Here is a 15,108-nt window from a genome sequence, read left to right on the forward strand (position 1 = left end):
TCTGGGACATTTTTAGCTCAGTTGAATTAAGTAAGGTCTATAGTAGAGGGACATTCTAGAATGGAATTTTCCCATTCACAGATGATATATATCGTAACTACCCACTCATGGAATACAGAAAACAAAATTTCTAAAACTGGTAAACTTCTTTGGAATATTTGGGCAGAGAGAAAAGTAATTTGGTTAGTCCGTTTCTTTCTTTGATGCAGTAGTCTGGGACTCATGGACTCCTGGTAGGACCTGGCCCAACTGCCAGGTAAAAAAGACTATGGAGAAAACAACTGAAAACAGACTTGCTTTGAGGGAGCTTTTAGTCAGTTTCAGAGACATGGTACCCATCGCAGAAAGGAGCCTAGCTCTCTGCTAGCTCACACAGCCCCTTCCTGAGAGCGGGGCTGGGCTGCAGTAGAAAAGGCACTCAAGTTCTTATGGTAAAGGACTGAGTTCACTTACTTAGCTTGTGCCAACACGCCAATGACTTCCGCATACAGGTCTGCCACAATGTGCATATTGCCAGTGTTAGGACCAAGGTACCTAAATAAGATATGATTAGACAAGTGAGGGGTCCCCCATCATCTAAAAAGAGCACACTTGTTTTAGATTTAAGTACCCCACTTCTTCAAAATTCTAAAGAGAAAAATTACTTTACCCTTCTTTGTACTTAAAGTGCTTGAAAGCCAAGTTAATAACGTCATGTATTAGACTGTCTATTACAGGATGAAGTGGAATCTGAAAAGAAAAAAAAAGATGGCTTTTAACTTGGAAGGGAATATTAAGGATCAAATCAGTAACAGTACTTCTGGTAACTATATATGGCCTTTAGCAATCAATAAACATAATTCACATGACCCAGTATTTGAAATTCATGAACAATTTAAAACTTATATTTTAAAAACATAAGTAGCTTTCAGATAAATCTTATCTAAAAGGAACATTAAATTACTGACCTACCTGTTTCAAAACTTCTATTAATACTAAAGAAAAAATAAAATCAATGGCGAGGTCCCGTCTTTCCATTAAATAATCTCGCTGTTGTTCATCACTGTAAAATTTAAAATATTCACATTCAGTGGCATTGAAGATATTCTCGGAGTGACACAATTCACCAAACATCAAGGGCTCATTCTCAATGGACTGCAAACCAATTCTGCTATTATGAGATTACAGTGGTAAATATATGCTAACATTTATTATCAGTGAGTGAGGTGTAGGGAACTCACATAGGAACAGAATATCTGACTTCAAATTTCAACTTTTCAGCCACGTCAACTTGAGTAGCTACTTGTGAATCTACAACCTCATTCAATGGACTTTCTTTATTTTTATAAAGATTTTATTTATTTATTTGAGAGAGAGAGATGAGAGAGAGAGAGATCACAAGCAGGGGGAGGGGCAGAGGGAGAAGCAGGCTCCCCACTAAGCAGGGAGCCTGAGGCAGGGCTCGATCCCAGGACCGTGGGATCATGACCTGACCTGAAGGCAGATGCTTAACAGACTGAGTCACCCAGGACTTTCTGGAATTCTATCATCTGTAGAATGGATACAGACCCAGGGCAGGGTTGCCATACTGGAGGTGGCTATTGAGAAGCTCCTGTGAAAGAAGCTACACAATGTAGGAAACAATAAGGACAGAATATGATTATCAGCTACAGGAGGACTACGGAGGGTGGAGAGAGGTTAGGAATCACTTTTCTTTTTTTGTTTCCATGCCTCTTTCCTCTTGACCTTCTGTCACTTGAGATTTATGAACGAAGAAGTGAAGGGGCAGTAGGACAGAGAATGGTTATAAAACAGGTGGAAGAAGAGGTAGGAAGAGGCAAAGTGGAGTCATTTGAACTCACTCAAAAGTTAGGGAGCAGAATTAGCACCGTCAGAAGGACAGAAATGTCAGTCCACCCCCACCCCTATCCCCACTCCCAGGCCCCAGGTGCTGCCTACCTAACATACTAACTGAGGGCTAATTTGGAATTGAACCAAAAAAGACAAATGACGTGATTGCCGAGACCCCAGCACAGAACTATAGCTAAGAGCATTGGCTTTGGTATGGAACAGTCCTGGGTTAAAATGATGCCTCTTCTATTTACCAGTAATTGCTCCATCTACAAAATGGGAATAATAATAGTAATTACAGAAAGGTCTGCTTGAGTATTAAATTAGACAAACTGTGTAATATATTTAGCATGGTCTCCTGACACGGAACTGCTCAATACTTGCATATGAAGGAAAAGCCATGAGAAAGGATGACCAGATTTGAGTTTGTCAGGCAGGTCTGTTTAAAATAAAGCAAGAATATTATAAATAGGGAATGTTCTTCCCTTCAGTCAATGGGAATGAGAAGAAAGGATGGTGATATTTAAGATCTAAAAAAGAACTTCTGAAGAAGCTCTGTAACCTGGAGCAAGTCAAATGAAGGCTGGTGAATCACAGAATGGGTTAACAAGGGAGGCTGCAGCTGTAACTCTCAAGGAGAAATGTATGGACAGGGTAGGAACTCATTCACTCAGGATCATTGTGAATGGTCCTGCGGAGAGGAAGAGCACTGGCCCAAACCATCTATCTGAAGTCCTTCAGGACCCACTAGACCTGGAAAGAGCTTCTGCCAGCTGGAGGAGAATTGCATGAAAAAAGAGAACATTCAAGAGTCTGACCTGGAGATTATATCATGGAATAAGTATATGAGAAGTTTAAAGACCGAAAGGAAGGAGAGCTTTCAAAGATGGCCAGCAGCAGTAGACAGAAAATTGTTGTGTTGGATGGCCAACAAGGATCTTTAAAAGGGGCCAGAGGACCTTGAGAAAGTAGCAGTTCTTGGCAGGGAAAAAAAAAACTTTAAACCCCTGATTCTATTTAATAAGTCAATTTATGCTTTCAAATAAAAGTAAGACCTATACTTTTCCAATAATGAATTCAACTTCATTGCTGGTTTGAGATCTAACTGCCAGGAGCCGGCAGCATTTGACAAATTTATTTGGCAGTCAAAATGTTGATGTTATACTAATCTTAGAAATTGTAACCCTGGTACACATCTGTCACATTTGACTGTTTTTGGTTGCTTATGCTTCTCTCTAAAGTTCCTCTTTTCTTTTTTTCTAGTAACAGAAACTCGCATTATTACCTACATCATGCTCTAGACACCCGCATTCTTTTGGCTTTCTCCCAAACACACATTCTTATTTTGAACTCCCAAATGTTAATTAAATGCTGCTGAGTTGAATTTCACTGTCCTGATGCCATGTTTGATCTTGACAATTACTCTCATCTCCTAAAAACAATCAGTAACCTGATTTTTAAAATATTATTTTCCAATCCATAAAGAAATAAATTCATGAAAAGAAAATAATTCATGAAAATAAATTCAGTTTTAGTAACTACATTCTGACAAAACAGAGAAACAAAACTAAGACTCAATTAATTCAACTCACTAAAACGGCCCCATTCCTCACCCCCCAGGAAAAGTTTAATATCTGTTTATAAACTAACATGTAATATGGGAAGAATAATAAAATGATACCACTAGTTAATTAATTAATTAATTAAAAAAAGATTTTATTTATTTATTTGAGAGAGAGAGAACGCACAAACGGGGGGAGCAGCAGAGGGCAAAGGATAAGCAGACTCCCCAGTGAGCATGAAGCCAGACATGGGCTCAATCCCAGGGCCCTGGGATCACGACCTGAGCCAAAGTCAGACACTTAACCGACTGAGCCACCCAGGCACCCCTAACACCATTAATTTAGTAATTACACAGTCTGAACCATTTTCAGACACAGAATTAAGATTTTACCTTTAAAATTTGATACATCAAAAAATATGTGTAAGAAGAGACTGCTAATTAATGTGGGGTTTCTTTTTGGAGAGCTGAACTATTCTGGAATTAGTAGTGATGACTGCACAACCTTGTGAATATACTAAAAACAGAACTACACAGTTTAAAAGAATGAATTTTGCCATGTGTACATTATATTGCAATAAAAAGTTTCCTCTCTTCAACTAAAAAAAAATGATTCAATACGAAAAAGTTATTCATTTCTCTCCCAAACAAGATGATAAATAAATGACTGAATCTTGCATAAACTCGAGCATATTATAAAATGAAATTACAAGTTTGGATGAAATGTAATTCATTTCATGACATTGAGAAGTGGATATTTAAAAAAAAAGTATTAGAACTGTCAAGAAAAATGAGAGCTAAATCACAAGAAGTAGTTAATATCTGATTTTCTGAATGATTCACTTCCATTTATTCTCTTTAAAAATACATAATCAATTCATACAGAGAAGTCTGTTTTAAAATAATTTTTAAAAGGTAAATATAGCACACTTTCTTATACTTACTTATATTTCAAACATATGAATTACATATATTTACATAAATATTTGGGGGATGCACATTCATTTGACAGTACAAGAATCTTAAATTTCACGGTTGCTACAGTGTTTCTATAGCAGCAAGTTCCACTTTTCAAATCCATAAGAGAAGGGGAGCACAGAATAAACAAACAAAATTCTCAGCTGCAAGGGAAGCTGGAGATGGTGTAATCTGACTTCCCTGTTTTGCTTGTGAAGAGACTAAAGTAGAGAGAGGTGGTGAGTTGCCCAAAGTCCCAGGGCTAATTTGTGGCAGCTCCAGGCCTACTGCTGATGTCCCACCCTGCCTCCTCCCCACCTGGGCACCCTGGGCACTCAAGGTTACTAGCAGGGACGAGGTGGCATCATGCCGGGCCTGCAACAGCCCTTCTGCTTTTAGGGTATACACTGGAAGAGACAGGGCTCAGGAAAGAAGCAGACACAAGGGTAACTCAGGGCCCTTTACACCTGCCCCATCAATGTCAAAATAAGGCTGAGTATATCTTTTCAACCTGTGACAAGTGGCCGTGACTAGTACTCCCACTGCTAGACAGCCCCTCTCCCCCTGCCCCCTGCAGCACCTGCTAGGTATCCATGTACAGACAGGCAGATTTAGATGATACATAAATTCCATTTTGATTTATGTTTCTGGAAGGAAGGAAGGAAGGAAGGAAGGAAGGAAGGAAGGAAGGAAGGGAGGGAGGGAGGGAGGGAGGGAGGGAGGGAGGGAGGGAGGGAGGGAGGGAGGGAGAACCTCATAATTCCTACACAAAAGAAATGTACCTTTTTGATTTATTGCTTGTTCTTGGCCTGTATTCATGTGATTCATCCTCAATGCCATTTTGTCTTTTATACCAGTCAAATAATGTACGCAGAATGGAAGGCAGGCAGTATTCAGAAAGGGAGCTCATTGAGTTGATGACCTACAGAGAAAAACAGGTGATAAAAAGGCTTTGGTGGCCCTGCCAATTACTGAGAAACTTTTCATTTAACAAATAACTCCAAGCTATATTCACCATAAAACCTTATTTATCACATCTTTCCTTTAATAATCTTTATTAGTACATTCCCAAGGGTAAATCTCAATGTTGACAGATGTTCCTTATAATTTTATGGTTCAAGAAAGTTAATTACTTTGACTTCCTTTCATTCTAGAAATCAGATGTTAATTGCATACAGGTTATTCATGGACTGCAGAGAAATTATCTTCCCATACTATCCAAGAAGTATAGTGCCTTGTACTCCTTAAGTCTCAAAAATGCTTGTTTAAATAAATATTTTAATTAACACAATTACATTAGTCGCTTAAGTGAAATAAAAAAATCTAGCTCCCAAACAAATAACCTAAGTGGTAATACAATGTATGGGTTTCTGCCAATAATCACTCATCCACTCCACTCATCTGAGTTATGACCCAAATTAGACTCAAGACATGAGCCAGGAGCAATAATTTCCTATGTATCACCTTAAAGGCAAACTACTGCTCTCTTTTTCAAACAATAAACATATCTTTGATAGAGAGTTATTTTAATTTCCTTATCTGGAAAGATTTGTGATCTTTTATTAATTATCACGAGAAAACGAACCTCAATTGATATCTCATACCATGTGCAAAAATTAATTAAAAAAATCATACTATAAAAACTTAAACTATGAAACTTCTGAAGAAAACACAGGAGAAAATCTTTGTGACTCTGGGCTAACCAAGGATTTCTTAGGTAACACACCAGGAGCAAACTCCATGACAATTTGATCCTGAACGTCACCAAAATTAAAAGCTTCTGTTCTGGGGATGATTCAATCAATCAAGGATGGTTCACTATTCACAAATCAATCAACATGATACACCACATTAACCAAATGAAGGATACAAAGTCATACAATCATCTCAATAGATCATACTCAATGGTGAAAAACTGAGAGCTTTTCCTTTAAAATCAGGAACAATACAAGGATGTCCACTATTACCACTTTTATTCAACATAGTACTGCATGTCCTAGCCACAGCAATCAGACAAGAAAGAGAAATAAAAGGCAATCAAATTGGTAAGAAAGAAGTAAAACTGTCACTATTTGCAGATGACACGATACTATACACATATAAAGTTATATATACATATTATATATATATAATATGTATATAAAACTCTAAAGACTGCCAAAAAACTATTAGAAGCAATAAACGAATTCAGTAAAGTCACAGGATACAAAATTAATACACAGAAATCTGTTGCATTTCTATACACTAATAACAAAGTAGCAGAAAGAGAAATTATGAAAACAATTCCATTTACAATTGTACCAAACAAAATAAAATGCCTAGGAATAAATTTAACCAAGGAGGTGAAAGACCTGAACTCTGATAACTATTAAGACACTGACAGAAGAAACTGAAGAAGACACAAAGGAAAGATACTTTACCTTCATGGATTGGAAGAATTAATATTGTTACAACGTCCATACTACCCAAACCAATCTACAGATTGAAGGCAATTCTTATCAAAATACCAACAGCATTTTTCACAGAACTAGAATAAATAATACCAAATTTATATGGAACCTTAAAAGACCCTGAATAGTCAGAGCAATCTTGAAAAAGAAGAACAAAACTGGAGGTATCACAATCCCAGATGTGAAGATATACTACAAAGCTCTACGTAGTACTGGCATAAAAACAGACACATAAGATCAATGATACAGAATAGGGAGCTCAGAAATAAACCCACGCATATATGGTCGATTAATCAATGACAAAGGAGGCAAGAATACAAAATGGGAAAAGACAGTCTCCTCAATAAATGGTGTTGGTGTTGGGAAAACTGGAAAGCTACACACAGAAGAATGAAACTGGACCAGTTTCTTATACTTTCTCACACAAAAATAAACTCAAATTAGATGAAAGACACCTAAATGTGAGACAGAAAACCATAAACCTCCTAGAAGAAAACATAGGCAGTAACTTCTCTAACATCAGCCGTGGCAACATTTTTCTAGATCTATCTCCTCAGGCAAGGGAAACAAAAGCAAAACTAAACTAGTGGGAGTAAACCAAAATAAATAGCTTTTGCATAATGAAGGACACCATCAACAAAACGAGAAGGCAACCTACTGAATGGGAGAAGATATTTGCAAGTGACATATCTGATAAGGAGTTAATATCCAAAATATATTAAAAAAACTTAATACAACTCAACACCAAAAACTCCCCCCAAAAATCCAATTAAAAATGGACAGAGGACTTAAGCCAACTTTTTTTTCCCAAAGACGACAAAGAGATGGCAAACAGACGTATGAAAAGATGCTCAATATCACTAATTATCAAGGAAATGCAAATCAAAACCACTATAATATAATAAATATAATATAATATAATATAATATAATATAATATAATATAATATAATATAATATAATAAATACCTTATATGTGTCAGAATGGCTAGAATCAAAAAGACAAGAAATAACAAGTGTTGGTGAGGATGTGTCCAAAAGGGACCCACATGCACTGTTGGTAGGAATGTAAATTGATGCAGCCACCAAGATACAGAAGCAACCCAAGTATCCACCCATAGATGAATGGATACTGAAGATGTGGTACATATATGCAATGGAATATTACTCAGCCATAAAAGAGAATGAAATATTGCCATTTGCAACAACATGGATGGACCTAGAGAGTATTATGTTAAGTAAAATAAGACTGAAAAAGACAAATATTCTATGATTTCACTTATATGTGGAATCTGAAAAACAAAACAAACAAAAAGGAGAATCAGACCCATAAATACAGAGAACAAATTAAAGGTTGCCAGAGGGGCGGGGTTGGGGGATGAGCAAAATGGGCAAAGGGGGTGGGAGCCACAGACTTCCAGCTATACAATGAATGAGTCACGAGGATAAAAGGCACAGCCTAGGGAATCTAGTCAATGATACCGTATGTTGTACAGGGACAGATGGGAGCTACACTTGCGGTGAGCACAGCAGAATGTATAAACTTGTGGGATCCCTACGCTATTCACCAGAAACTAATGTAACATTGTGTGTCAACAATAGTTCAGTAAAAAAATTAAGAGCTTCTGCTTTTAGAAAGATACTGTCAAGAAACTGATGAAAAGACAGGCTGTAGACCCAGAGAAAATACTGGCAAACACCCCTCTGATAAAGGCCTTATAAACATGTAACCTACAGTGAGATACATTTTCACCACCTCATTTACAAACACAAATTCACAAAATTTCTTACAAGCAAATTATAACCCCCCAGTGCCGATGAGACAGTGATTAAATAGGCATGTTCAAACACTACTGATAGATGAAAAAGATTGGCATAACCTATCTGGAAGGAAATTTGGAAATGCAGATCAAGAACCTAATAAAAGGCATTCTCAATAAGCCCATTCTTAGGAATTTAACTCAAATACATAATTAGAGGTGAGTAAGAATGTTCAGGACAACATTACATATTATACAAAAAAATGGGAACACCCTAAATGTCCAGCTATGTGTAAATGCCTTAATACAATGTGGAATAATGTGATGTAGATTATCTCTGAAACCATTAAAAGTCACATTTCAAAAATATTTAATGACATGAAAATGTTTATATAATGTTAAGTGGAAGAAGAATTTAAAAATCATTTAACTGGTAAGGTTCCAACTCGGTGCAGACCCTACGGTAAGTATGCATATACAGAAAACACAACTTGGAGGAGATACACCGACATACTGAGAGTGCACACGGAAATCAGGAGTCCTCAGGACAGAGATCACTACAGGGAGAGGTAGGTGGGAGGTAAAGAGACATGTTTTACCTGGGCCTTTTATAGAAAGGGTAGAAATGTGAGATTAAGAGTCAAGAAAAAAGCTAAGCAAAGACTCAAAGGCAGGAAGCCTATGGTGATGAAGGTGCAAAATAATTGTTCATAATAATTACAGTGATTAATTTAATAATGAAGGTTTTGAGTGAACTGAGAGAAGAAATATTTGCCTGGTGTAGGGACTTTGGTATACTAGAGTAAAGAAAAATACTGTTGAAAATTTTAAGCTGAAACTAAATCATAGCAAGTATTTAATGCTAGTCTGAAGAATTTTAGTTTTCTTCTCTAGAAAATGGGAAGCCCCTAAAGATTTCTGAATAGGAAAATAAGCCCGTAGACATGCTGAGGAGGTTTACTTCAGCAGTGATGTGTAGGATGGACCAAAAGGGTCTGCCAACAGGGGTGGTTAGGAGCGTGAGCACACGCATGCACACACACACACACACACTTTCACTCTCTCTCTCTCTCAAACTGAATGAGGTTATTGCAACAGTTCCAGGCACACAGTGATCATGGCTTGAGCCGGGAGGTGGCAGAAGAAATGGAAAACCTTAGTTAACTTAAAATGTTTCTGTAGTTCAGCAGGAGAGGCTTAACTTCTTTTTATAAAGGAACTAGAGCAAGGAGAGCTCAAGTGCTTCGTGTCAATGGGACTTTCCACTGTCAACTTTAAAAGCAGCTCTAAGATTGAACGGGACAATTATGTGTTCTTCCTCAGATTCTCTTTCTTGCTCTCTCTTACGATTATGGTTATAAGTACATACACAAAATTGTACATTATCTTTAGCTATGGTTTAATATCAGTTTTCAGAAATAAATAGGCTATTGCAGTCTGCCTGCCCTGTGAACATAATCACCAGTTTTTTTAAATTGAAAAATATCTATTTTTTTAAAAACAGCCCTCCCCCCACACACTGTAATATTCACAGCCACAACATATTTTCCCTTTGTTCCTGTGGATATAACAGTGGGAAATTTGGGGAGGAAAGCAAATTATGGCATGTCATGGGGTAATTTACAAGTTCTCTCTAAAGTTACCCCAGCACAAGAAAGGGTACTTCCAATCACCACCATCTCATCTAATATTTTGAATTGGGAAATGAAGGCGGTTCCTCCCAGAAGGGGAAAAAAAATCAGAATTCAGAGTTCCTCACCACGGGTTAATACTGCCTTAATTATCGCATATGTAATAAAATCCCCAACCATCTACTATTGTATTTCAGTAATTTAAAAATACTTGTGTAAGTCCGGACGAGACTAAAGGAGACACGATCAATAAATATAAGGTGGTATCCTAGACAGTATCCTGGAACAGAAAAGAGCTATTCAGGAAAAAGAAATAAAATGCAAATACAGAATTCAGTTACTAATAATGTACCAATGTTGGTTTCTTAGTTGTGACAAATATACATGGTAAGGAAAGGTGTTAATAAAGGAAACCGGGTGTGGGGAATCTGATAAGTGTCTGTACTATCTTTAAACCTTTTCTGTAACTATTTACAAATAAAAAGTTTAATTAAAAAACACTTGTGTGGGATATTTACATGCTTCTGTTATTTACTACAGACCCATAAATGTGATATAAACCTATGTTTACCCCCTAATGATCTCTGGGTAGAGCACACAATGTTTAGTTACTTACACTTACTTAGGTGTAACCCACGTGCTCCATAGAGAACGTCAATAGTATTCTTTAAAGCTCAGCCATAATAATTTTTTCTACCCATTAAAGTCATCTCAAAGCCATTCTTGGTATTATATCTACTGGACATACTTTCCATGGCAAATATACTGAGACCATCTTAGAAGAGATGAAAGGTCAGGATGGGGTGGATGTGTTTTTTCCATCTCTCGGTTATAGCCCTTTTGAGTCCAGGCTTTCAGGAAGGAAGGGTGGAATTTGCAAAGACCTGGCCCTCAAAGCTCAGGAAGGGAGGAAGGTCTAGCTGGCTTCTTGGTTACTCAACTCCTTCATTTACGGGAAGCAGAGCCAATGGTGAGATGAATTCTAGCTCTGTACTGCTGTTGAAAGGGGGCAGGCCCATTTACAAAGATGTTCTTGTTGCATTTAAATGATCATATTCTTCCATCATAGATGAGCTAGGTACTGTGCAGCTTGAGGAGATGAAGTGCACAGAATCACATAACCATTTCATACTGGTGTTTTCTTTTTGGGGGGATAGAGGGGGATACTAAATGTACTTTGCAAATGTTTCTTGATGTTTATTTTGGCATTTTATGTATAAATAGGCTAAAAGAGACTGTCCATTATGCTATAGGTTAAGACATTAATTCTTCATAAGCATTTTATTATACTTGCTGAATGCAAAGAAGGAAACTTTACATAAATATTTGAATAATTACTCAGTGGAGTCACTTCATATCTTACAGTAATAAGGCTGACTTGTCCTGAGTGGTGCATTTCGTGAATAAATTTTAAACTAACTTCACTGATAGTTTAATTTCTCAAAATAGTTCAGATGGCCAAGTACCTGGGGGTCAGGGTACAGTCTATGTAATACCACAAAATGCTGATTTATTACAGTAATTCAAGTGCGATTTTTTTTACTTGATCATATATCATACTAGTGCCAGATAATCTAGCATTCAATCAGTGGGGACAGATACCAAAGGATTAAGAATAATTTCTTACAAAAACTTAAAATTATATAAATCTACATATTAAATCTATTTTTCCTGCAAATTAGGAAAAGATCTGTATTATTTGATTTTAATATCTTAGTTCATTTTATAGAACAAACTGTTCCACTGGAGAATAATTGAAGAAACACTGAATAACACTAATATGAATCCAATGCCAGTTAATTGGGTTTTACTCTTGACTGCTTATATTTTTCATTTATATATTTTAAATAGATTTTGATTGAACTGTAGCATTAGAATCAGTGTTGAAGCACTAGAATTTCATCTGCCTCCTTTCCAGAAAAATTATTGCCTACCCAAGATGGTAAAAAGTTATTTTCGCTCTATTAGAGAGGTATAGATTTATTTTACCATGTGTTTCCTATTTATAGATGGTGTTTTTAACATATTAAGAAACTGAGGTGGGGGCGCCTGGGTGGCTCAGATGATTAAGCGTCTGCCTTCGGCTCAGGTCATGATCCCAGGGTCCTGGGATCGAGTCCCACATTGGGCTCCTGACTCAGCGGGGAGTCTGCTTCTTCCTCTCCCTCTGCCTCTCCCACTGCTCATGCTCTCTCTCTCTCTCTCTGTATCTCTGTGTCTCAAACGAATAGGTAAAATCTTTAAAAAAAAAAAAAAAAGAAACTGAGGTGCTACAAAAGTATGTCAATATTTAACATCTAGAGGAAAACCCCAGTTATTTAGAATGCCTGAGCAAAGTATCTGGAATTTATAGAGATGACACTAGTAAAGAATATGTCACACTGAATTGCCAATAAGCTGCAACTTAAATAATGTTCTCAGAACCCCCTATGTGATGACTGATCCTTCACAAGCCACGTTTTCAAAATTTCATTAGTGCATTGGGAAGATCAGATGGTCCTAAGTTCAAGTTACAGCTCCGTCCTTTATTGGCTGTGTGAGCTTGGGCATGTCCACTTCTCTGAGGCTCTGTGTTTCCAGCTGTAAAACGGGACCGAAGAATATTTACCTTGCTGGGTTTTTTCCAAAGAGTAAATAAGATACTATAAAGTGTGGGGCACATAACAGACCTTTAAAAATGTCTATTTCTATTTTCCTCTTCCATTTCTAAATACTGAAACTGAAGCCCAGACATAAAAAATTTTGACTCTGAGAGGATCATAGGCTAAGTTAATGACAGAACAAATGATAGAAATTATTGACAGGATTTTACTTATCAGAGCTGATATTGTAAAAAAAAGAAAAAGAAGGAAAGAAAGAAAGAAAAGAAAGGAAAAGAAAAAAAGAAAGACCCACCTAGCTCTCATCCAAGCACAAAGATACCAGGGCCTCCATTATAACCCTGGTAGCTTGGTTTGTGTTCCCACACTTTTCTGGCTCCAGCAGATGCAAACACAGGGCCTTGCAAAGGCTTCCTTGTTGAGGGGTCTGAGCAATGCCTGTCCTACATTAGTGCCATAAGAGAAAGGTAGGGAGCACGGGGCTCCCTGGGTTTGCTGCAGGCAACAGCTCACTCTGGGAAAGGACACTATCCTGGAACCAGAATCAATAGGTAGAATAAAACCACTTATTGTGAGTCCAACTTATATACACATCAGTCTCTCAGGAATCGCAACCACCTGAAAACACTGAGCCCAAATGTAAATGAAGAATGGACACAACCGTTGGCAGAAAGGCACAGCGCTAAGCTCTTGTATTTCATTCAGCACAAGAGGGTTCCATAAAACACACAAGGGCCTCATTGGATTCTGCTCTCCCATCCCTCATCTGGGGACCCACCCTTCTTCTGGCCAAACTCTCAATCAGCCAAGCATTGGTGATGTTTCCTCTTCCTGCCTCACTTCTCTGACACCCTATTTCTGCTCTTGCCACACTACCGGTAACCTTTATGTAAAACATCAGAAAGGGCAAACCCACTGGCCGACCAACAGGACTTTGTGGTCATTCCCCCTCAAGTCTCCTGAGCAAATGACACTCTTTCTCAGGTTCTCCTTGAAACGCTTTCCTCCTCAGGATTCGGTGATGCTGCCCATCTTAACCTAGACTCTCTCTCATCTCCCACATGGTTACTTACACAGTACTGAAGCACAGTAAGACAATTCGCCCGTGAAAGTAAGGATTTGGAGCCTAGTTCTGGTTGTTCTGGCACCAGCTCCTTTGGGGAGTAATCATACTTTACTACACCAAGAGGAAATAACTTCCCCTTACTGTATGCGACTGTTTTCAGAGACGAAGTTGGAGCAATACTTCAAATAGAAAACAGCATGCAGCATACAAACGTTGGTGTCAGGTGACTTACTGCATGTTTAGGTCATTATTAGATAGAAGCAAAAGTCTAAAACCAAGGGCAGACAAACTTGACAAGAAAGCACATGTAAAAAAAGCAAGAAAGCACATGTAGCTGGAAGGTATATGAAATGATAATGATTCGGTGATTCCTTTATTCTACAGCCACAATTTTCATCTCTGTGTGTAAATGTATCGAGTGAGTATCAGTACCTCCTCCATTAGGTGAGGCTTACTGTGGAGTACTGTTTTTCCCTGTTTAAAATGGGTTAACGCGGTATTTCAGCTGCATCTGGTCCCCATTTACCCATGTCCATGCTCATCACAGGTTAGCTACTGTTGCACCCGAGAATCCAAAATAAAATGCCTTGGACTTAATATTTAAAGAGGATATCTGTAAACTTTGATAACAGAGGAGAGTCACTTGAAGTTAAAACGGGGAGCTCACCATGGCCTCCATTCATAGGACTCCCCCCGCAACAGACCACAGATAGGAAACTCATCACCAGTACCACGATTGTGTTCTGTCTGGTATACTGCTTTTCCATTGAAGTGTTACAGCCAGTCATCATCAGCCAGCATAACCTAGCATAAATGCTTAAACTATTTAATATTAATCTATCGACTATGAAACTGCATTCTACATGTCAACAAATAGCATCGCAGCCAAAGGCTTTCTCAAAGCTGGTTTCCAGTGAGCAACTAACTGCTGATCTCTCATTCCTCTGTGAGGGTCTCTGCCCAGCTGCCATAATGGCCCATCCCTGCCCTGCAAAGCTGCATCTTCTTCTGAGGCTTCTTCCAATTTTTTTGGCCACCATTTCTTTTCTGGGCATCCTTCTGTGGATCCTACTTCCTGATCCTAAACTCTGCTTCCCTAGGATATTCTCCACGCATTTGCTCTGGTCTCTAATCCTTCGGTGTCTGTTGAGTGACCCCATAAATGAGCGAGCCCCGGTTATTTCTCCTCAGATATCTTACCCTCCCTGAAAATTCAATACGTGTAAAATGATTTATAACCTCTCATTAAGCCCA

General features: G+C 38.0%; 1 protein-coding gene across 8 annotated transcripts in view; it reads right to left on the reverse strand.

The window, feature by feature from the left end:
• Positions 1-15,108, reverse strand: part of FRY (FRY microtubule binding protein) — a 348,688-nt gene that overhangs the window by 169,766 nt on the left and 163,814 nt on the right. For all 8 annotated transcript variants that reach the window (XM_045869273.3, XM_054506292.1, XM_064586228.1 and 5 more), the window contains 4 exons: positions 5,131-5,270; positions 952-1,042; positions 650-729; positions 454-534 (listed from right to left, as the gene is read on the reverse strand). In XM_045869273.3, the coding sequence (XP_045725229.1) occupies positions 454-534; positions 650-729; positions 952-1,042; positions 5,131-5,270 (392 nt within the window). The remainder of the gene's footprint in view (positions 1-453; positions 535-649; positions 730-951; positions 1,043-5,130; positions 5,271-15,108) is intronic.

Source organism: Mirounga angustirostris, unplaced genomic scaffold (genome assembly GCF_029215605.1).
Source record: "Mirounga angustirostris isolate CCGP_5_RB_7025 unplaced genomic scaffold, mMirAng1.0.hap1 SCAF_3, whole genome shotgun sequence".
NCBI classification, from domain to species: Eukaryota; Metazoa; Chordata; class Mammalia; order Carnivora; family Phocidae; genus Mirounga; species Mirounga angustirostris.